Consider the following 25,588-nt stretch of genomic DNA (forward strand, 5'->3'; position numbering starts at 1 on the left):
TCTCACCTGAGCTAGGTAAAGTAGGGGACAGGGATTGGGAAGCCTCCCTTTAGAATTTATAACCATGGTTTAGGCCTTCAATTTTACATTACTCACACGCTCTAGGGGAACCTCAAACTGAGAAGTTAACCAAATATAGCCCCAGTAAGGTAGCACTCCAGGTGTCTGATAGAAACAAATACAAATCCATATTACAGGGACGCATACTGAACCCTCAACTCACACCATTCTCAGAGATAAAATCTAGCCAAACATGAACTCACTATCCCAAAGATAAACACATGAGTAAAAAAGCCACTGAGAATGGGTAGAAAGAACAAACAACAGAATTAAGATGCCCTTGCTCCTTAGAATTAATTTAGTCCCCTTAGAAAGCTGGATCTTGGGGTAAAATTAGTGAAGAATAGACAGTGGCATTCTAAACTGCAAAAAAAAAAACCGAGCACAAAAGTAGAAATATTCCAGCTAGAATGGAAAGCAATGAGTAAGTTTGATTGAATGAGGGAATGCCCTACAGCTTATGGATGCTTTGAACACTGGGAGCCCAGCATAAGTTGCTTGGCAAAGGAGTGATAGGAACCTTGGGAACTAAAAGATGATTTGGAGAAGAGAAAGACTGGAGAAAGACTAGAATCAGACGGTTATTACTAGAATCCAGATTTGAGGATAATTAATTACAGCCTGTACTAAGAAGGGTCATATAGTAACAGAAATGACAAGCTGAATCTGAAAGAAATCACCAAAGAGGAATTAACATTTTCTAGAAAGTTTCTAGACAGTCAAATATAATGGATCAACAATAACTCCAATATTCAGAACCTAAAGAGATCAAACTGAACCTAAAGAGAAAGTTGAGAGAGATTTTAATTTGAATAAAATAGATAACACCAGTTATTTGTAATCAAAAAGTGACTTACTATACTTTGTCACTTGACCACATGATCAAGGAAATGAAATCTAATTATTCATTTTCCCATCAAGTAAGAAATTAACAAGGCATGTCCAATGCAACTGCAAGATGAGCACAAAACTGGGGAAAACTAGAGTAAGAATCTTTCACTTCTTTCCCCATGCATAACTGAATTTGGGGGCTGGTGACTGCTTGATGCTAACATGTTAACCTAGGTCGATAAATATATTTTAATCACTGAGTTAGAAAGGCAAAAATCAAAGGGTACTATTGTACATTTGCTTGTATGTCTCGAATCATGTAAGATTCCTACTAACCTAAAAACACTCTTTCCTATAGCAAGGTGAAACTACTGATGTGACCAACAGAGCATTACCTTGAAATTGTACTTCCAACTCTGGTAAAGGATAGCAGTTATCCCATCATCCTTGTTATCAATACACAAGGTTGTACCTGTTTGTTGTTTCTGTGTTCCAAGTGAAATTGCCCACAGTAGGTCAACTGGTAACTCTGATCCAACTGAGCTAAAAATTACTGAGAAAACATCAAAAATATTCTCTTTCAAATAGCTGCCCTTAAGTGCCACTTCAATGTCTGATGGGCTGAAAAAAGTAACAAATTGGTATTCACCCATTAAAAACTAAGATTTACAGTATCTGAAAATCTATAAAAAGAATTAATTGTCTTCTCACTGCTGTAAGTAGGTGGTCTTTCCCTTTCACTACAAAATCAGCTTAATAGCTTATACAGCTGCTGTCTTTGACATACCTGTCTTTAGCAAACAGAAACTTCATGGATCCTAACTTTTTGCACATTCACAGGCATGTTTTAAAGTTACATCAAAGCTTTCAGGATCTCCAAACGTCATAAAAGACTTATTCATCAGTATAACAAGCCTAAATGGTGAAAAGGCATGTGGGCAGGACTTCAGAGGCTCCATGATGCAAGACTGTACAAGTTTTTGACATTATAGGAGAAGTTTCCAAACAAAAGATTACCTTACATCTCCTGTGCACAATACTAATATACAATAGAGTAAATTAAAAGTAAAAGCAACCTTAACCGTGAAATTTCTTTTTTCTTTCACAGCCAAAAGCATGTCAAAGGATTGACAAATATAAAGAAACTTATAAAATCAAATATTTTAAAATAAGAATGACACCTTTAAAAACTGTTGCGTTCTTACAAGCAGTTTATAAAACATCCACAAGAGGGAACCAAAGACAAAAGACTAAAATTCCACTATTTGGAGATTTACACAAATAGGTTTATAAAATAGGTTATTACATTAACTAACATACCATCAATAGCTTTCAGAAATAGGCTAATGGTTTCTTGATAAATTTTTAAAGAGTGATATATTTAAAAATACTGTAACCACTGCCATGTTGATACCTTTATATAAGCAATGTTTATGTTCCTCAAGGACAACAAATGTCTTTCACATTCAGTAATCTCCACTTGCATATAATAGCAGGAACTCAATGAACAGGTGGTGATTCCACAAAATTTATAGAAGTATACAAAAGTAAATAATGAATATTATATTAATTTATTAAAACTTTATTCTAAATTGCTTTTATATGAAAAGATTTATGATTGTATATATCTTACGTTCTTAGAACAAATATAACTAAGGGCTAAATGGTCTTTAAAAAGATTTTTTTCTTTTCTTCATTCTTTCTTTCTCTCATTCCTTTTCTCTTCCATTATGATAGTATTTTAAGAGTAAGCAGAAATTTTTTTGTTGTTCTTTTTGGTTTGTTGGTAGTAAACAGAAATTTTAATACATAAATTGTATTTTTATTGTTTAAATTTTAACAACAGAAATATCACCTACATAAACTTAGATATAATTTTGTAAAATAATTTTAGAAAATTTCCAAAACATACAATTCAAAAGAAGACTACTTGAAACATGCTAAAGTAACAATACTGATTTTAACATACAGTTTACATCATTGAACTTCCTGATAAAAATGAAATTCTGGGGCAGAAAAATGTCACGGCAACAAAAAACAATCTCCCCCACAACCCAAATATTTTTCACACATTTGACTTAAGCATTGCTGAGGAAATACTTCATGTGCAAGTATACACCTTATTAATTATTAAATGCAAATAAATACATTCTGTGTTGATGATTTTGTGGCTGGCACTATCCTTAATGATGAGTAAAAGTCAGGCAAAACCTGTTTAAAACAGTTTTATACATGTGTTTCTTGATTTGATAAGTATTTACCATTAAATATTTACATAATAAATGTTTGCTGTGTGCCAGGCAAGTGTGTTAAGGTATAATCTTTTCCTTGAGAAATGTATAGTTTATAATGGGGAGTTACAAAATAGACAAATACAGTGAGATAAATATTCTCAGAGCTAAATGCAGTATTCCGTGGTGAACATAGAGGAGCACTTGCCAAACTGAAGCCTGGAGGAGCCCCATGAAAGGCTTCCTGTTTCCAGAGGAGGCAATGGCTAGGATGTCAAGACAAAAGCAGCAACCTACACTTTTCTTTAAACACTTTTTGAGCAATCAAATCTATGCTCATGGTTTAACTAACAACTGCAGAAAGCACTGATTTCCTAATTTGCCTGAGTTCTCCCTTGGGATTCAGACCAGCATATCCAACTGCCTGCTACACAAAATGACTTAAATGATCTATGGGCATCTCAAATTAAATAACTACTAAAGTGATCTCATCTTACACAGAAATACGCCTTGGAGAGAATACTGCTGGAGAATACTTCAGCCACAGTGTAAGAGGCACAGTGTAAGTGCAAAGTGAAAAAACAAAGGCTCTGACTATGCTATCAAGAAATTTAGTTGTAAATAATTTGTTGTTTTTTCCCTTATTTTTTAAATGGTCAAAGGATAACTATATTTTTGGATGAGGAAAAAGGGCCCAGAAGAAAGGGATAATGTAGCTGACTAAAGAAACAAGCAGAGAAGGGGCCTTTTGAGGGAAGTAAAAAGAAAACCAAGAGCAATAAAACAATTACTGTTCTTCATGCGTACCTCTATCACAGTACTTGCTACTTTGCATTATGATCAGTTATCAGTTTATTTGTCTCACTCATTAGATTGCAATCTTCTTGTAGGCAATTACCATGTCTTATTTTTCTTCCATACCCATATTTATAAACGGGAAAAATATATAACCTCTGAACCAGGGAGACAAGGAAACATAGTGAGGATACAGAAACATATTAAAGTTAAAAGAAAACTGAGGTCTAGTTAGTACAATAAGAAAAAAGTTATAAAGATTGGAAAGAAAGAAACTATATTTGCAGATGACATCACTGTCTGTGTAGAAAATTTCACAGAATCTACAAAAAACTCCTAGAACTAATAAAAATTAGTGTGTGTGGCAAGGTCACAGGATACAAGGGCAATATACAAAAGTTAATTGCTTTCTTACATACCAGCAATAAACGACTGAAATTTGAAATTAAAAAAATTTCAATAGAAAAAAACCCCACTTAGGTCTAACATATTAAAACACGTACAGGATCTGTATACACTGATGCCAAAAATAAAAGATGATCTAAATAAATTGGGAAACATCCCATGTTCATGAATTTGAAGACTCAATACTGTTAAAATGCCATTTCTTCCTAACTTGATGTATAGATTTCATTCAATCCCAATAAGAATTCCAGGAAGCTAATTTAGAAATGTTGACAAAATGATCCTTTCTATGGAAATGCAAAAGGCCTAGAACAGCCAAGGCAATACTGAATCAGAAAAACAAAATTTGGCCAGGAAAAGTGGCTCACACCTGTAATCCCAGCACTTTAGGAGGCTAAAGTGGGTGGATTGCTTGAGCCCAGGAGTTTGAGACCGGCCTGGGCAACACAGCGAGACACCATCTCTATAAAAAATACAAAAATTAGCCAAATGTGGCAGCATGCGCCTACAGTCCCAGCTACTTGGGAGGCTGATGTGAGAAAATCACTTGAGCCCAGGAGGTCAAGGCTGCAGTGAGCCGTGATTGCTGCCACTGTACTCCAACCTGGTTAACAAAGCAAGATGCCGTGTCAAAAAAAAGAAAAGAAAAGGAAAAAGAAAATGGGAAGATTCAGTGTCCAATCTTAAAACTTCTATAACACTACAGTAATCAAAACAGCATAGTACTGGCAAAAGAATACACACATATATCAATGATGTATCATTCAAACAGAATAAAGAGCTCAGAAACAGACCTACACAAATATAGTCAACAGATTTTTGAAAATGACACAAAGGCAACTCATTGGAGAAAGAACAGTCTTTTAATCAAATGGTGCTAGAACAACTGGATATCCATACAGAAAAAAAAAAAAAAAAAAAGGACCCAGACATAGACCTTACAGCTTTCTCAAAAATTAACTCAAAATGCTTCAAAGACCCATATAACATGCAAAACCATAAAACCTATAGAAGAAAACTCAGGAGAAAATCTATGTGACCTTGAGTTTGGTAGTGAATTTATAGACACCAAAAGCATGATCCATGAAAAAAAGCTGATATCGTCATAATAAAACTAAAAACTTCAGCTGGGCATGGTGGCTCATGCCTGGTAATCCCAGTACTTCAGGAGGCTGAGGCAGGAGGATTGCTAGAGACCAGGAGTTTGAGGCTACAGTGAGCTATGATCATCCACTGCACTCAGTGCGAAAGAGTGAGACCCTGTCTCTTAAAAAACAAAAGGCAAAAACTAAAAACTAAAAATTTCTGCTCTGTGAAAGACACTTAAAGAATGAAAAGACAAATCAAAAATCAGAGAAAATATCTGTTAAATACATACTTCATAAAGGACTTGTTTCCAAAATACACAAACTCTTAAAAATTCACAATAACAGACAACACAATTTAAAAATGGGGAAAAATATTGAACATACACTTTGCTAAAGATATATAATGGCAGATAAGCATATAAAAAGATGCCCAACATCTTCGTCACTAAGGAATTGCAAATTAAAACGAGATACCACTAAACACCTTTTAGAATGGTTAAAATGCAAAAACAAACAAACAAAAACCCTGACCATACAAACTACTGGTGTGCAGCAACAGAAACTCTCATTCCTTGGTTAGTAGGAATATAAAATGATACAACTTTGGAAAAGAGTTTGGCAGTTTCTTACTAAGCTGAACATACCATAAGATCCAGCAACTATGATCCTAGATACTTACTCAATGTACCTGAAAACTTATATCCACACAAAAGCCAGCATATGAATGTATACAGCAGCTTTATTTATTGATAACTGCCTCAAACTAGTAAGTAACTATTGAAGATGGCCTTCAATAAGTTAATGGATAAATGAACTGTGGTGTATCTATGCAATGTAATACTATTCAGTGATAAAATGGGCTATTAAGCCACACACACACACAAAAAACATGGATGACTGTTACAAAAAACATACTGTTAAGTGAAAAAAGTCAGTCTGAAAAGGCTATATAATATATGATTCCAATTATATGATATTCTGGAAAAGCCAAAACTATAAATGGTAAACAGATTAGCGGTTGAAAGGGGGTTGGGGGAGAGTTGATTATGTGAAGCACAATGGATTTTTTTTAAGGGTGATGAAACTGGTCTGTTTGACACTACAGTGTATCATATGTATCATTTTGATGCCTAATACCATGCATTTGTCAAAACTTTACATCATAAAAAGTGAACCTACTGAGGCAGGAGGATCCCTCGAGACCAGGAGTTCTAGACCAGCCTGAGCAATATAGTAAGACTCCCATCTCCACAAAAAATAAAAAAATAAAAAATAGCTAGGCCTGGTGGTGCATGCCTGTAGTCCCAGCTACTTGGGAGGTTGAGGCAGGAGGATTGCTTCAGCCCAAAAGTTCAAGACAGTGAGCTATGTTTGTGCCACTGAACTCTAGCTTGGGTGAAAGAGACAGACCCAGTCTCAAAAGCAACAACAACAACAATAACAAAAAGAGTGAACCTAATGTATGCAAAATTAAAAAAAATAATTTAGGAGGTCAGGGGATCCCAGGGTGAAATGCAGAATGTGGCAAAAAAAAAAAGTAACTGTATTAAAAATATATTGAAACAACTTCACTGAAGGAGGTGAGAAGAAAAGGTACTAACCTAAGTAACTTTGGAGTAAGTGAACTGTGAATTCTGTTAGACTAAAGACAAAAGAAATGATACATAAGCACTGCAACTGATAATGTTGTTTTCCATGTTTTCCATATGGGTTAAGAATTCTGAAACCACTATACATGTATACTGGAGTTGAGAAACTTAATAAATGAATGATAGGAGCCAGGTTTCTCACCACTGGAGTTGCAGGTTATAAACAAGCAAGAGGACCCATCTAGAATAATAATGGATTAGAGTCAGACACAACAGTATAAATTAATGTTTAGTTTAATACAGATACAGATGTATACACATACATATATATACACACACACGCGTGCCTACATGTATAGTTATAAATGTGTATATACTCAGGCTAGTATACACACATATATCTCCTTGCCTCATAAGCTGAGAGGGCACAGAAGCAACAACATCCCACAGTAGAAAAAGTCCCCCTGGAATCCAAACTTGATTTCCTACAGTTTTCCAGTAAAAGGAAGTAGGCTCCTTATTCTAGCACTGGAACAGGAAATATACAAGATGAGCCTAGAATATCTTATAGTGTCAAAGAGTAAGGAAGAGCTAAAAACAAAACAAAACCCCACAATGATGGGAATATGTCATAGGGACAAAGGAGTCAAAACAAAAGGTTCCCAATGGCCAAAGCTGGAACAATTTAAGCAAAATAAATAAATGAATAAACATAGTAGTACTGGATTATAATCCAAAATATAAACTAATAACCATGAGTCAATATTGATGCGAATGACTGAATAAATGGGGAGAAGAGACAAACCTCCTGTGTAGAAAAAATTCTAAATACTCCATCCTCAAGAAAGTGGAGAATAACCCCCCACTTCTTAAATGTGAGCTGTGTACTGTGACTTCCTTCCAAAGAGTACAGTATGAAAAGAAAGAAAGAATAATTTTACTGTAAAGAAACATGACACGCTACCTCAGTCATGTGATCCTGGTTAATATCAACAGTGGTAAGTCATGCTGACAGAATAATTAACTCTTGATGTGATGAGACTTGTATTTATCTCTGGGTCTTTTCAAAAACCAATAAGCCTCGTCTCATCATGAGAAAAAAAAAATCCCAATTGAAGGACATTCTACAAAATATCTAACCATTATTACCCAAAACTCTCAAGGTCATCAAAAACAAGGACATTCTGAGAAGCTGCGACATCATGAACCCTTTCTGTGCCTGGCTTATATCATTTAACATCCTCCAGGTAAATATGTGCTTGCCACAAATGACAAAATTTCATTCATTTTTATGGTATATACATACCATGTGAAATTAGCCAAGCACAGAAAGACTAAAGAAGCTGATCTCATGGAAGTAGAGAGTAGAAATGGTGGTTTCCAGAGGTAGGGGAGGCTTGTAGAGGCTAGGGGTGGTAGGGAGAGATTGGTCAATAAATACAAAATTACAGTTAGGAGGAATAAGTTCTGGTGTTCTATTGCATAGTACAGTGACTGTGGTCAACAATATTGTGTATTTCAAAATGGCAGAAGATTTTTGAATGTTCTTACCACAAAGAAATGATAAATGCATGAGGTGATGGAAATGCTAAATACTCTGATTTGATTTTTACACAATGTATACATGTATCAAGACATCACACTTTACCCTGTAAATATGTATAATTGTTATATATCAATTTTTTTAAAAAAAGAGAAGCCTAAGAAGACATGATGACTAAATGTAATACGGCATCTTGATGGGTCCTAAAACACAAAAAGAACATTAGGTAAAAACTAAGTAAATCTGAAAAGAATAGGCACTTTAGTTTCAAATCTGTATTAATATTGGTTCATTATTTAGACAAATGTATCATATGAATATAAGATGTTAATAACAGGGAAGACTGAATGTGGGGGGTATACGGAAACTCTCTAAACTATTTTTCTATTTCTTCTATAAACCTAGAACTATTCAAAAATAAAAAGTTAAAAAATTGAGAAAATCCTTTGCTTTTTAATTTGAGCAAATATTTATTATCTGTTTTATCACAAGGCCCAATACTACAACCCATAAGTCAGTGGTTCTCACCCAGGCCACACATTGGAATCTGTTAGGAAGGTTTTTTAAAAAATCCTGATGCCTAGGCCCTAGCCTATAACAATTAAATGAGAAATTTCCCAGAATAAAAATCAAGCATTGTTTTTTGTTTGTTTTTTCCAAAAGCCACCACTACCACAAAGAGAAAGCTCAAATGATCTAGCAATTTATTAAATATTTTACATATTATATCAAGTATCACAAATCCCAAAGAATCATGTTTCTATTAGAGGTAATAAAGCATATAAACTTTAAGTGATTAATGTCTACAATTTTTATATTGAAAAGAACTCTGTATTCCATTACTTAACAAAAAACTTTTTGCCGTCTCTTTTCAGAGTATTTAAAAAATATTTTACAAATTTCAATATGTATATGCTTTTAAAAAATGCACTTCAGTGCATTCTATTTTCAAAATAGCATCTTTTATTCAATAATATATTTTAAACTTTCATATGGCAGAGACAATTCCCATAAATTTGCTTTATATCATACACAACACTACTGTAGAATGCTCCTTGGTAACAACAAAATGTTGCATTTTGAAGCTTTATTGCATAGAAAGAGCAATTTTGTTAATACATACTCTTTAAAGGTGGAATTGCCATAAGCAATTCAAGTGTTTACAGTAAATATGAACAAACAGATATAGTATTTAATCAACTCATACTAAAGATTTGGGAATATCTTCCACTAATATCCAGAAAACAAATTCTTACTATGTAATACAGTTGACCCATCTCAGCACCTAATTTACATCACATGCTCAGAAATGCCAAAAGAAGATCTTTGTCATATTTAGCAATGCTTAAACTAACACAAAAACTTTGATATTGGATTAACCTTCTACAGAAATCTCTGTTTGCAATTTGTTTAATTTTAGAAATCTGTACAATTACCTCAGCACCTATCAAAACATGTCAATTTGTCAAGATACATTCTCATCAGACAAGCTTTTTCTATAATAGGTATAAAAATCAAATTCATAAGGCACTATTTCCAATCATGCTCCATACTTTTCTTGAATAAAAAATATTTTAAAAGGTTTGTTTATAATAGTTATCCAGGGCACAGGTGTATGCACTAAAATTTTAAAAACCAACATATCTTGTAATGGTTATCATATACCATTTCCTTTTTAAAAGCCACATTATAAATTGATGAAAATAGCAATTTAATTTTAGGCCCCTAATTTTTCCCCAACTGCAATAAGCCAAACTAGATAGAAGTAAATTAAATTTGGAAATTTTTCTTTATATTGTTATAACCCATACATTTTCTGAAAATTGTGTTAAGAATGCAGGATCCACACACAATAGACCCAAGTATCACTACTTGATGTGAAATATAAATCTGTCCCTTAATGTAGCAGTGAATTTCAGTTCTGAAATTTTGAAATCAGAGAAAAAATTTGATCTACATTATCTAAAAATTTAGCTTTATGAAATTTTTCAACGGTCCAATGCTAAAGTTGCTCTGTGTCATTATTTGCTCCACCACTGCTTAAGGACCAATCCAGAGTCTGGACTGGAAACAGCTACAGTAAAAGCTGCCAGAGAATACAGGTCCTCTGGGCTGAAAATAAATCAGAAGCAAAAGTTGGCAATACAGATCTCTCACCATGCTGAAAAGACCTTTCATCTATGAAATAATCCAAAAGGAGAAAAAAGAATGGAGAAAAATTTCACTGAAAACAACTGGGACACCAAAATATCCATCTAAAACTTTCTGCCATATCCTAAAAGTCAGCTCCCCAGTACCACAACTAAGTAGGTAATGGCCAAATGAATCCCTCAAACTAAAGCAAAAGAAAAAAAGAAAAGAACCAGAAAGTTTCACGGGCCAAAGGTAACCAAGCTAAGTTGTGAACACAAATAACAAGAGGTTGCAATGCAACAACCTTGACTTAACAGATACACGTTAAGTCAAGCACAGTATCAATTAGATAACAAGGGGTCCAAGCTTGTACTTTCATTCCACCACCTAGACAAAATTATTGTAAAAGACACAGTGGTTAAGAAAAAGAAAAATATCATTTAAGTCTATTCTTTTTGTTGTGTTGTTGAGACAGGGTCTAGCTCTGCAGTGGCGCAATCTCGACTCAATGCAACCTCAGCCTCCTGGGCTCAAACAATCCTTCCACCTCAGCCTCCTGAGTAGCTGGGACTACAGGTGAGCACCACCATGCCTGGCTAATTTTTGAATTTTTGGTAGAGATGGGGTTTTGCCATGTTGCTCAGGCTGGTCTTGAACTCCTGAGCTTAAGCTATCCACCTGCCTTGGCCTCTGAAAGTGCTAGGATTACAGGCATGAGCCACCGTGCCTGGACCATTTACTTCTATTCTAATCAACTATAAATTTGGATATGATTTGCTTTAATTGTCCTGATTCCTTGTAATGCTACCTTACAGAATTTTTCCCTTCCCTGCTTGTCACTTTGTTTGACAACTTGTCTAAAACAAATCAGAATTGAACAAATTATGATTTTTTTCTTTGAATTGTTCTAATTTATGGGCACTCAAGGAGTTTGTTAATCACTGAAATATATCGAGGGTTTTATAGATTTATAAAGAGATCATATTACAAACTCAATATCAAAAATTATAATTTTAGGCCAGGCACGGTGGCTCACACCTGTAATCCCAGCACTTTGGGAGGCCGAGATGGGCAGATCACTTGAGGTCAGGAGTTCAAGACCTGTCTGGCCAACATGGTGAAACTCCGTCTCTACTAAGAGTACAAAAATTACCCAGGCATGGTGGCAGGCGCCTATAATCCCAGCTACTCGGGAGACTGAGGCAGGAGAACTGCTTGAACCCGGGAGGTGGAGGTTGCAGTGAGCTGAGATCGCACCACTGCACTCCAGCCTGAGCAGCAGAGTGAGACTGTCTTGGATAGACATAGATAGATAGATAGATAGATAGATAGATAGATAGATAGATAGATTGATAGATTGATTGATTGATTTAAAAAATAAAATAAAAATTATAATTTTAGAACACTCCAAGAAATTACAAATGGCAGGAGCTCCCATCAAAAAGGAGATTAGAACACACAGGTTTACACCCATCCCTCTCAAAACCCTCTCAAAACTACAATAAAGCCACAGAAAAGGATAAACCCAAAAAGACAAACAGCACAGGGATTGAATAGATAATAGCATATGGGAGATGTCAAAAATCTGGAAGCTAGAAAAATGTTTGGAAGTTAGAAAACAGATAAATATGTAAGTAGCTAACTCAGCAGACCAAAAATAAGACTTAAGCTTGCAAAGAGAAAAGTCACAAGAAGCATGTGAATTCAGAGTAGTGAACCCTAACATCTTTTACAGCAAAACTTGCTGGTCAACTAGTTCCACTCTTACACACAGAGCTGCCAGAGGTAATTTTAGTGCTTCTCTCAAATATAATCCCCGTACATTTGAAGAAAGCCCATAAAGTGAAATGTCAGAGATCAAAACAAACACAAAAGAAACAGAGACAAGGCAGGGAGCAAAAGATAACTCAAAATAATAATAATGAAATAATAACGTAGAAAGGAAAGCTATCTTAGACATTAAATATCTGATATGAAAAAATAGCAAGTTTGGAAGATAAACTTGAGGCAATCTCAGAAGAACAAAAAGAGAAAAAGAGGGAAAAGGAAACAGAAAAGATAATTGAAAGACTAACCTAAAAGGTTCAACAACCAAGTAAAAGGAGATCCAGAGAGAGAAAGAGAGGAGAGAGAGTGAAAATTACCAAGAAATAGCAAACATGAAATCACATAGAGCTGAAGGGTGTTTCCAGATTTAAAAAGTCAAAAGACACTCCATACGATGAATGGGGAAAAGATGTATACCAAGGCATATTATTAGGAAAGTTTTAAATAACAGGGACAATGTAAAGATCCAAAAAGCTCCCACATTCAAACATTCAAAGAATCAGGTATCTGAATGGCATCTATCTTCTCATCAGCATTATTGCTGAGCAAGGAAAAAGAGCAAGGTCTTCAAAATTATAAAAGAAAGTTATTTTCAATCCAAAATTTTACACCCAATCAATCAATCAATCAATTAAGGGTAAACGTACAATAAAGACATGGTCAGATATGCAATGACTGAAAAAAACTGCTGATGTCAGGAAGCTACTGGGAGATATGATACATAAAAATAAGGAAGTAAAACAAGAAAGACAGAAGACAACATCAGGGATAAAGAGATTACAGAAGAAAAAAAGAGGACATTCCACAGGTTGATGTTGAAAGGAAGTCTTAGGATGACAGCTGCTCAACACTCCTAAAGCGCAATTAGTTCCGATTAGTAAAGGACAGAAGACTACAGAAGGGATGAATCAATTAAAAAAAAAAAGTACGGCATTAATAAATTGTGTTTGAACATACACAGAGGAGCTCAGAGCTCCAGCAGAGAGTTTGGGAAGATAGCATTTGGGAACAAACTAGTGGTTAGAAAACTATAAAAACAACAACAGTAACAAAAACCGAGACAATTATTGGTTCTGCAAATCACAAAAAGAAATAACATGTAATCATAATATGATATAAGTGAACAGTATTTACACAGTTATAACTATATAAGAATTTGTTTTAATTGTGATTACATAGGAAAAATTAGAAATAACAAGTAAACAATTCTTTTACAAGTTTTCAATTTGTGGTCAATAATTTTATCTGAAATATTTCTTATTAAATAAAATTTACTTTTTACCATATAAAGGAATGAGAATAAGTAAATGTTCTTTACTGGTTTTCCTCAAAAAAAAAAAAAATATATATATGTGTGTGTGTGTATGTATATTTATACATATTTTCAAATATATGTATACAAATATACATATATATACTTATATTTAGGAAAACCAGTAAAGAACAAATATATATTACATATTAATAAAAATAAAAATATTAAAGAATATAAATATATATATTGTAAAAATATAAATATATAATAAATATATAAATATATGTATGTTTTTTCTTTTTAGAGAGAGAGAGAGATAAAGGGAGTCTCACTTTGTCACCCAGGTTGGAGTGCAGTGGCATGATCATGGCTCACTGCAGCCTCAACTGCCCAGGCTCAAACCATCCTCCCACCTCAGGCTCCCAAATAGCTGGGACTACAGGCATGCATCACCAAGCCTAGCTAATTTTGTGTTTTTTAAATTTTTTTTTTTGTAGAGACAAGGTTTCACCATGTTGCCCAGGCTGGTCTTGAACTCCTGGGCTCAAGCAATCAGCCTGTCTTGGCCTCCCAAAGTGCTGGGATTACAGGTGTGAGCCACCGTGCCTGGCCCAAATATATTTATTTTTAATTTTAAAACTAGGTTTAATATCTACCAACTCTTCCAAACATATTTGACCAGTTAAAATTTGTTTTAAAATATTTTTTAAAAAATTGAATCTGTATCGGTTCACACCAGATCAGTAATGTTATTTTGGTGGCCACAAGTTAGGGCAAAACCAGTAGGGGCAACCAGCAAAAAAAAAACCCGAAAACTAAACAAACAGAACAATAACAAAAACAAAAAACCTGGCCAAAATGTTACAACAGCAGTAGTGATGGTGTAAGTAGTGGTATTAATAAAAACAAAAGCTAAACTTTATTGAGCATACTATGTGCAAAACATTGTTCTAGGTGTGTATATATATAATTATATCCTCATAACAACTCTATTTGCAGAAGGTAAAACTGAAGTAGAGAGGTTAAGTAACCTGCCCAAAGACATAAAGTTATTTGGGAACAGAACTAGAATTCACATCCAGATAGTCTGATCTATTTTTAGATAATGCAACCCCCGTTTTACCAACTAAGTACATTACAGGCTTCTGGACTGACTTGGGCTAATTCTCCTGCTGTTCTTTTCTTTACCTAATTCAAAAGGTTCTCAAAAGGCAGACTTTTGGCCAGAAACAGTGGCTCAGGCCTGTAATCCCAGCACTTTGGGAGGCCAAGGCGGGTGGATCACTTGAGGTCAGTTCAAGACCAGCCTGGCCAACATGGCAAAACCTTGTCTCTACTAAAAATACAAAAATTAGCTGGGCATGGTGGCACACGCCTGTAACCCTAGTTACCTGGGAGGCTGAGGCAGGAGAATCGCTTGAACCCAGGAGGCAGAGGTTGCAGTAAGCAGGGGATAATGCCACTGCACTCCAGCCTGGGCAACAGAGTGGGACTCCATCTCAAAGAAAAAAAGAAGGTAGACTTTTGAAGCTCCCTATTGAACAGGGGTAAGGGGAAAGAGGGGAAGGGCGGGGAAGTTTCTGTCTAAGAAATGCTCACCTGAAACTGTATCACCACCTGAGGGGAATGGGTTATTCAAAGCACCCTGGCATTTCTCCCCTCACCCATGCTGAGAATTAACTGCTTTAGTGAAGCATGTTTAAAGAGAACATGCCATTATTCAGACATTAAGGACCACAACCTGAACAGCTCTGAGTTCAGACCATAAGAAGTCACCAGAAAGTCCTCATTTCTTTTCCAAGGATAGAAGCTCTAAGACATAGTCTAAGACCAATTAGACTTCTTTTCTTTGAGTCATTAACAAGTTAATATGAAGTCAAATAACACCTTTCTTCAGATAAAAGTAAAGGACCTGATACATGCATAAAAGTGAAAAGATTTCATTCAAGCTTAACATCAAAAAGTATCCCATTTTTTGCTCAACATTTCACTTAAAATTCTCTACATCCATTTAACTCCTTGTATTTTACTTAACATTGTGATCCTTAAGAAATGTCTGAGCTCCAGTGACAAAGCAATTCTTCTAAATTCCTTATTAGTCTTTTAAAGTGCTTTAAAAATAGCATGTCAATGCTACATTCTATGCCTTATCTTATATATTCAATTAACACCATTCTGCTTTGAAAATCATCATCCAATGGGCCACATGTAGAATATTTGCTTTGCTGTTTTACTTAAAAACAAGTACTCTTTTACTGTATAAATATTTAAAAACTCATTCAAGTACCTGTACAATATTTCAATAAGCCATACCAGCAAACTTACAAATTAGTGTTTTAAAAATTACCAACTAAGTTCAAGAAATACATAAGAATGAATACTGCTTGTTGTGTAACTACCAAATTACCAAACTGCATGCTTACATTTTGAATACTAGAGTTAAACTAGCACTAACTGCACAAATCCTGTATGCCTGCTTTTTATATACACAATCTAGATTAAACTTTGTGTTCATTTAGTCAAAAATGAATGTAAATTTTATAAAAAATATTTTACTTTTATGAAAAAGAGTATCACTTCAATGAAATAAATTGTCCTACTGAACATCAAGAGACGTGTAGTCTATGATAAATTAGCTGTTTTATTTAAAACTGTATATGTAATCCAATTTAAGCCAATTCACAAAAGAATCCCAAAGGAATAAATGATATAAACTATGTAAGATTCTGAGCCTTCAATGTGGATAAACTTTCCTGAGAAATTATATCTACTAATTTTAAAAGTTGCTAAAAATAAATGGCAATGTAGGATATACATTTACTGTAGAAAGACTTCAGATTCATTCTGCCTATCTCGTTCTTTTAAGTGCTTGTGAGAGTGTATGTGTGTACATATTGTATATTTTCTATGCAGGGCAACAACAGACAAAATGACCTCAAAATGGAAGCTACTGCCTGAAAAAATAATCTGAAGCAAAGCATATGAATATTGCTCAATGTGTGACTCTCCAAACTTTTTACTTTTTTCTTATAATTTCAGTAAAAAAGACCATAAGAGTTTTACCCAGAAACACTAAGCTTTGCCCCAGAGAATAAATGTTTATTCAGGAAAAAAAATCATAAAAACCTGACATAATTTTTAAGTGCTCATAATATTTCCACTCACCTTGAATATGGACAGGACTAAGTAAGATATACCTAAAATGACTTGGTATCATTGGATTTGAAACTAAGCAGTGGGCGGAAGCTAGAAGCACTTTGAAGACAGTTTTAGTAAGAGCCTGAAGAGTCATTAAAAAACTGTCAGAAGCCTGATAGCCTTTAAGAAAGTTTCAGGAAGGTAAGGGAAATATTAGAAAGCTGGAGAAAAGGAGATTCTTATGTGGTAGCAGAAAATTTAGAAACACTGTTGTATTAGTCCATTCTCACACTGCTATGAAGGAATACCTGGGTAATTTATAAAGAAAAGAGGTTTAATTGATTCACAGTTCCACATGGCTGGGGAGGCCTCAGGAAATTTACAATCATGGCAGAAAGCACCTCTTCACAGGGCGGCAGCGGAGAGAACTGCTGAGCAAAGCGGGGAAAGTCCCTTATAAAACCATCAGATCTCCTGAGAACTCATTCACTATGACAAGATTGGGGTGGTTATTCCCTGATTCAGTTACCTCCCACCAGGTCCCTCCCATGACATGTGAGGAATAAGGGAACTACAATTCAAGAGGAGATGTGGGTGGCAACAGCCAAACCATATCATTCTGTCCCTGCCCACTCCCAAATCTCATGTCCTCACATTTCAAAACACAATCATGCCTTTCCAACAGTCCCCCAAAGTCTTAGCTCATTCCAGCATTAACTCAAAAGTACAAGGCCAAAGTCTCATCTGAGACAAGGCAAGTCCTTTACAGCAGCACTCCACTACCCGGTACCAATTTACTGTATTAGTCCATTCTCACGCTGCTATAAATACCTGAGACTGGTTAATTTATAAAGAAAGGAGGCTTAATTGACTCACAGTTCCACATGAAGCCTGAGGAGGCTTCAGGAAAATTACAATCACGGCAGAAGGCACCTCTTCAAAGGGCAGCAGGAGAGAGAAGCGCCGAGTAAAGAGGGAAAAGCCCCTTATAAAACCATCAGACCTCATGAGAACTCCCTCATTATCATGAGAACAGCATGTGAGTAACTGCTCCCATGATTCAATTACCTCCTACCAGGTCCCTACCACAACACATGGGGATTATGGGAACTATAATTAAAGATGAAATTTGGGTAGGGCCACAGCCAAACCATATCAACTGTTGGCTATAGGAACCAGAAAAGTAACAGGAAAAGTAAAAAATGTACCTAATGAACTGGGTGGTCTAGCAAAGCATTTAAGATGTTGCCTGGTTTCTTCTTGCTGCTTATAATCAAACACAAAAGGAGAGAGATAAGCTTAAGAAACGACAATTAAACAAAAGAGGGACTGAGACTTGTCGATTTTGTAAATCCCCAGCCTCTACAGACAGCAAACCATGCTACAGTTGTGAGACAGCTTGCAAGCAAACCCCAAATCCAGGCAATAGTCAGGAAATTATGGTCTAAATATCAAGCTGAAAAGGTGACTGTAAAATCCTTTGTTAAGATTTCTGACAGATCCATGCAGTTCCTCAACAGGGCTTCTAAGAAGCTTAAAGGCATTGTCCCTGCACAATCTCATCAAGAGGCCAAAATTAGGGAAACAATTATCTCAACAAAATGTATGAGTATAGATTATTCTAATGCAGTAAGATGCAATGAGATTTATAGGAGACCCACGAAGTGTTTTTGGCAGAAACACTACCAGCATTGACTGCATAGCACAGAGATGCACGAAATGAAAAGAGGGCTTTGGACTCCAAAATTTCTAACCACAGGAAGCAGGCTGAGAAAACTGTCTAGCTCAACACACAGGCTACCTTCCATGAAAAAGGAAGAACTCAGTGGGCAGAGCAAAAAACTCAGAGAACACAGAAAGGAGCCATGAAAAACTATCCTGAGGTAGGAATAGAACTTAGTTTTAATAAAAAAACTTCTAACATTTGCTTGGCTGGATTCCAAAACTGCTATGGAATAGTGACTCATGTGCACTTCCTGTCTTCCCTTCTTTTAAACAGAACTACCCATAATGATATAATTTTATGCCTGACCCACCACTGTACATTGGCTATTCGGGGCGGTGGGGGTGAGGTAAGAAATATCTCTTTTGTTTATAGGTCTTCAGATTGAGAGGAACTGGACCCAAGGAACATTATCTCTATCCGAATGTAATTTAGAAGATGACATTCTAGATTTTGAGCTGATATTGTAAAGAAATAATACTTGGGGTAGATGGGATAGTGCGTGTATTTTGCATGGGCAGGGAATGTAAATAATGTGTGGCCAGAGGATAGTGTGAGCCAGTTTTAAAACATAACCATAAATTCTTTGGCAATTCTCCCCTCAAAAGGTGGAGCCTCATTCCTATTGCCTTGAGTGCAGGCCAGACCTAGTGACTTTTTTTTTTTTTTTAATTGAGGTGAACTTCATATACAAAAAATTAACCATTTTAAAGTATACAAATCAGTGGCACTTAGTACATTCACAATGTGCAACCATCTCCTCTATCTAGTATCATGGCATTTTCATCACCTCAAAAGAAAACACTGTACCCATTAAGGAGTCGCTCTCCATCCTTCCTTCTTTCCCACCCCCTGCCCACCACAACCGGGCCCTGTCCTGGTCTCTGGTAACCAACAATTTGCCTATAATTCAATTGTAAGTTGTAAGAGTTCTCTATACAGTTTGCATTTTTTTTTTCTTTTAAACAGATGGGGTCTCATTATGTTGCCCAGGCTGGTCTTGAATTCCTGGGCTCGGGCGATCCACCCGTCTCAGCCTCCCAAAGTGCTGGTATTACAGGCATGAGCCACTGCACCCAGCTTCTATACATTTTGGATGCTAGACCCTTATCAGAAGCATAATTTGTAAATATTTTCTCTCATTCTACAGGCTGTCTTTTCACTTGATAATTTATTCTCTTATGCACAAAAATGTTTAATTTTGATGAAGTTCAGTTTTTTTTGTTATTTCTGCTTTAGTATCATTCTCTAAGAATTCACTGACAAATCCAAAGTCATGAAGAATAACCTTATGTTTTCTTATAAGAGTTTTAAAGTTTTAGCTCTTACATGTAGGGTGTTGATCCAGCCAATCAGATCTTATACTAAAAGGCTGCTGTAGTTGATAAAACATAGGGGTCTAACTTCATTCTTTTATATGTGGCTATCCAGCTGCCCCAGTACCATTTGTTGAAGAGATTGTTCTTTTCCCATTAAATGGTCTTAGCAACTCTGTTAAAAATCAGTTGGCCATAGATTTATGGGTTTATTTCCACACTTTCTATTCTATTCCCTTGGTCTACATACCTATCCTTATGCTAGTACTACACTGATTTGATCACTGCAGTTTCATATTAAGTTTTGAAAACAGAAGTGTGAGTCTTCTAACGTGGTTCTTCTTTTTTGATATGTTTTGGCTATTTGGGGCCCCCTGTAATTCCATATGAATTTGAGAACTGACTTTTCCTCTTCTGCAAAAAATGACCTGAAATTTGGAAATGGATTTTTCAAATCTGTGAATTGATTTGAGGAGTACTGCCATCTTCACAATATGATGTCTTCTAATCTCTGAATACAAGATGTCTTTCTATTGATTTAGGTCTTTTAGCAATGTTTTGTACTTTTCACTGTACAAGTTTTTTACCTCCTTGGTTAAATTTATTCCTTAGGTATTTCATTCTTTTGGATGCTATTATAAATGGCATTGTTTACTTAATTTCCTTTTTACATTTTTCATTGCTGGTGCCTAGAAATACAATTGAGTTTTGTGGTTGATGCTGTACCCTGAAACTTTGCCAAATTTATTTACTAGCTCTAGCAGATTTAGATGGTTGACAGATACCAACCAGGAAGTTGCTCTAGCTCATGGGGGGCTGAAACAAAGGTATCTGCACAAGTCCCTCAGGGAACCACAAGACAGGTCAAAATGGAAAACTACAATTATTTTCAGAACAAGGACCTTATTGTCCCCTTCCTGGCACCAGTGAGCTACACTGGGAATATGGGTTGCTGGCCCTATAGCTGCTGCTGAGCTAGAAAATAAAGGATACTAGATATATAAGCAAAAATGTCATAATGCTTGCTTATCAAAATTTGGCACTCCCCCGGATGCTGTAAGTTTTCTATCAGATTCCAGAGTTATGCAAAAGTTGATTTGTCAGTTTTTTCCAGTTTAACATAGTTGCTTCTGTGGAGGTAACTGATTCTTGGAGCTCCTTGCTCCACCACTCACTTGCTTTTAAAAACTAGAATGGACCGGGCGCAGTGGCTCATGCCTGTAATCCCAGCACTTTGGGAGGCCGAGGTGGGTGGATCACCCAAAGTCAGGAGTTCAAGACTAGCCTGACCAATATGATGAAACCCGGTCTCTACTAAAAATACAAAAATTAGCCGGGTATAGTGGCATGAGTCTGCAGTCCCAGCTACTCAGGAGGCTGAGGCAGGAGAATTGCTTGAACCCAGGAGGTGGAGGTTGCAGTAAGCCAAGATCACGCCACTGCAATCCAGCCTCGGCAACAGAACGAGACTCGGTCTCAAAAATAAAATAAAATAAAAATAAATAAATAGAATGTGGCAGAAGTAACAGTATTTAACTCCTGAGACTACAACATAAAAGACAGTGAGAGGTCCTCTTTGTTCTCTCTCTTGGACCACACACTCTGAGAGCCCCTGAATGAGCCATCCTGGAAGTGAATCCTCCAGCCCTCGTCAAGCCTTCAGATGACTGCAGCTCTGACGAACACTTAGACTGCAATCTCATAAGAAACCCTGAGAATGAATCACCTAACTAAGACCCTCCTGAAATAGCAATCTACAAATACCATGATAATAAATGTGTGTTGTTTTAAGGTGCTATGTTTTGGGGGTACATGATATTTAAAGCTGAGACTCAAAAGAAAAGAACCTAGCCACTCCAAGAGTCCTAAGGAAAAGAGTGTTTCAAGTACAGGGTATAGCACATGCAAAGGCCCTGAGTAAGGAAAGATCTTAAGCATTTAAAAAAAAAAATTAAAACTCTGAAAGACTAGTGTGACTTAAGCTCAGCAAAGGAAAGAAAAATAGTGAAGAAAGAGATCCCCAAAGGGGCAGAAAGAAACCAAAATGACTATAACAAAGTCTTAAAAAGTAGTAAAAACTGGTAATATATGATAAAGTGCCTTTGAAACCACAAGAAACAACTACAAAAATTTAACATTTAAAAACATTAACTGGAGAGAAATCTGAAACTAAATGTATCTATCATCACACAGGAATCCAGGATAGGAAATATGAAACCCCCTGAGAGCAAGAACCAAGGGTCTTTACATCTCCCATATCACCTACTCATCTTTGGAGAATTAATGCACAATGACAAACCTGAAAAAAATACCTTCTGAAGACACTATTTAAAATTCTAAGTAATAAATTCATTGGTGAAAGATTTTAAGTCTGGAATACAGGCTTCAAGTATCTCCTCACTAGGTAGTCCATGACAACGGCCAAATAAATAACTCATGTAGCTGCATATCTAAAGAACATGATTATAAATCAGCTCTACAAAGATGCACATTTCTCCTTGTCCTGGGCTACCATGTGATAAAAGGTTTAATAATTGGTAAAAAGAGTAAAAGAATTTCAAAAGAATTCCCAATTGGATAACCAGCCTCTGAAATTAAAACTGAATTTAATTTGGCAAAATAATTCCATTTGTATACAGAAACTGTAAGATTTTTTAAATGAACTTTTATGGGAGAACATACTGTTACAAAATACATTTTCAATCAGTAAAACATAAAATAATACATGTGTTTTCAGATTTTATGACTATTTGAATACCAAAGGTTATTCTCCTCTATATCTGTATCCAGAAAAAAATATTAACTTGAAACACAAAGGCAAAAAATAATTAGCAAGGTATAGAAGCATTAGACACTATAAGCCAGGTGCAGTGGCTCACACCTGTAATCCCAGCATTATGGGAAGTTGAGGTGGGGAGATTACTTGAGGTCAGGAGTTTGAGACCAGCCTGGCCAAAATGGTGAAACCCCATCTCTATTAAAAATACAAAAATTAGCCAGGCATGGTAGTGTGCGCCTGTAGTCCCAGATAGTCATGAGGCTGAGGCAGGAGAATCGCTTGAACCCAGGAGGTGGAGGTTGCAGTGAGCCAAGATTGTGCCACTGTACTCCAGCCCAGGTAACACAGAGAGACTCTGTTTCAAAAAAAAAAGTATTAGACACTACAAAATGTGGTAAATAAATACAATTATTTTATTTCGTTATTTAAATGTAGTAACATCAACATAAAGTAAAAGGAACCAATGGCTAGTTTAATATGCTAGGCCTTTTTATGTCCCACCTGCAACTCCTGTTCTGCTATGGTACGCTTTATCTACAGCATAGCTGGTGACCAGTTAAAAGAAAATCCCAGAAGATATGACACAAAACTGTACAAATTCAAGACAATATTTATTTAACAAACCCAGAGTTAGTATCAACTAGATACTAGGTACTGTGCAAGTTCATCCTATCAACATTACATTCCACTAATCACTAATTCTTAAGATATCAGAAAAAGATAGCAAACATATGCAAACCAAATATATTTTGAGATTCAATGAAAAAACATCTTACTTGTATAGTAAAACAGTAAGTGCTTTTAATATATTTAAAGAAACACAATTATAGACGAAAAACTAAGAAGAAAAAAATCAACTTTTTGAAGATAATTACAAACCGAATTTTCTTCTTCCTCTTCCAATTCTCGTTGCTGTTCCTCATGTCTTTTAGCTTTGATCTCCATAGCTTCTGTGATCAGGTCTCTTAATATTGATACAGGTTTTGCATTCTTGATAAAAGGATGCTAAAAAAGTAAAATTCAATGGTATAAATTCAAAAGATTTTTCAAATGTTAAAACAACATGTAAATGTTAACCAGGATCACAGGCTTCAATGATTGTTTTTTCATCTAGAATTAAATGTATAGGTTAAGAAAAGAGAGTATGGCCACTGCCTAGAAATAAAGAATTTGCTTTGGGGCTTGTTTAAAAAAAAAAAAAACAAACTTAAAGCACACATACAAAAATGCAACCCTGTTAATAAAACTATATTATCCTTAAAGATCTAATTGTCCAAAAGAAGTGTACATTAGGAGTAAAAAAGATTAAGTTAAAAATACGATTACAGATTATATTACACATAAAAATAAACTTATTTTGGTACTGAGCTACGGAATTTAATTAATCTTAATAAGTTGACAGCCAAAATCAGTGGCCAAAAGGAGAGCAACTATTTTGTTACTTCTTTAACATATTTTCTATTTTATTGTATCTTAAGTAATTTAACGAAGACAAAAATATTTTTTCAGAAAATGAATGTTGCCTAATTTCTTTACTATATATAAAATAACTTGTGACTTTTTAAAAAATATCACCCTGATCTAGCTAAAATAGCTAAGCTCTCTACCATTCTGACAAAGAGAAGGAAAACTATCAGAATAGACCTAGGTTTTGAATTTCTTTTTATCGAGAAGGAGGGACATGAGAGAAAGTAGAGTGAAAGGTTATAATTTCGGACAGATAACCTAAATTTGGGGCAGCAATCAGTTTCAGTAATTTTCATAGTTATATGTCAGTAGATAGCATAGGTAAAAGGGACCTGAGTGAGTGAGTGAGTGAGTTATTTGTTTATTTGTTTGTTTGAGACAGGGGCTTGCTCTGTTGCCCAGATGTGAGCACAGTGGTGCAATCATGGCTCACTATAGTCTCGACCTCCTGGGCTCAAGTGATCCTCCCACCTCAGCCTTCCTAAGTGCTGGGAATACAGGCATGAGCCACTGCACCCAGCCCTGAGTTATTTTAATAAACATCAATAGAACACAAAAATACATTTAAAGACAAAAAAAATTGTGCTGAAGAAGAAATAGATACTTGAAAGAGGCTTTAAAATGGCAAACATATCATTTGGGACAACTATAAGAACGAACTTTTTCAGAGTACAGAAATACTAAAATCAATTGTAAAGAACCAATAAATTATTTTAGAACAGTTATAGATTAATCTTACCAGATAAATTAAGTCCTATTAACATATCTGTGGTAGAGACTCCTGGTCATACACCAAAAACAGAGTTGTGGTTGGACTGACAATTGCCCAGCTGGATCCTACATTTCTCAACTTAACCCATTCAGGTGGTTATATGAGACTAAGTGAATGCAGGGGCAAATACTGTGTTCCACTTCCTGGCCTGGGCTATGGAGGGCTCCTTGTTACTAATGGATAAGGGTGAGAGGTCAGGTTCTCCCAGAGTCCTATACTGGTACTGTGGGGAGTAGTCTCATTTTAGCTGATTGGTGGTGAAAGTCCTGACCCTTCACCAGACTGCCTCTGACCCCACTCCAACAGGGAGGTTGTTGGGTTCTTATTACTGCCTGGTAGGAGTATAAGTCTAGGCTCCCACATGGCCTTCACTGGCACTCCCCACTTAGGGAGGGGATACTTTCTACACTGCCTTGTGGAGACAAATGCCTTAGCATGACACTCAGTCTTCTCTGACACCACCTCAGAAGGACTGGACAGCCTCAAAAGGATAGACGTCTAGGTTCTCCATTTAGCCTTTGCTGGTGACCGGGGTAGGCCATAGTTTTCTTGGTGGTGTTTGGCTAGAGTAGAACGGTTATCGTCTGAAAGTTTTCTGTCTTACTAGGCTGTCCATTTCTCCGTCCTTCTGCTTGA

At 35.8% G+C, this 25,588-nt stretch overlaps 1 protein-coding gene across 1 annotated transcript in view; it reads right to left on the reverse strand.

The window, feature by feature from the left end:
- STK3 (serine/threonine kinase 3) overlaps positions 1 to 25,588 on the reverse strand; it is a 356,889-nt gene that overhangs the window by 105,688 nt on the left and 225,613 nt on the right. The window contains exon 8 of the mRNA XM_054499924.2: positions 23,593 to 23,718. Within this exon, the coding sequence (XP_054355899.1) occupies positions 23,593 to 23,718 (126 nt within the window). The remainder of the gene's footprint in view (positions 1 to 23,592; positions 23,719 to 25,588) is intronic.

The sequence above is a fragment of the Pongo pygmaeus genome, chromosome 7 (assembly GCF_028885625.2).
Source record: "Pongo pygmaeus isolate AG05252 chromosome 7, NHGRI_mPonPyg2-v2.0_pri, whole genome shotgun sequence".
Lineage (NCBI taxonomy): Eukaryota > Metazoa > Chordata > Mammalia > Primates > Hominidae > Pongo > Pongo pygmaeus.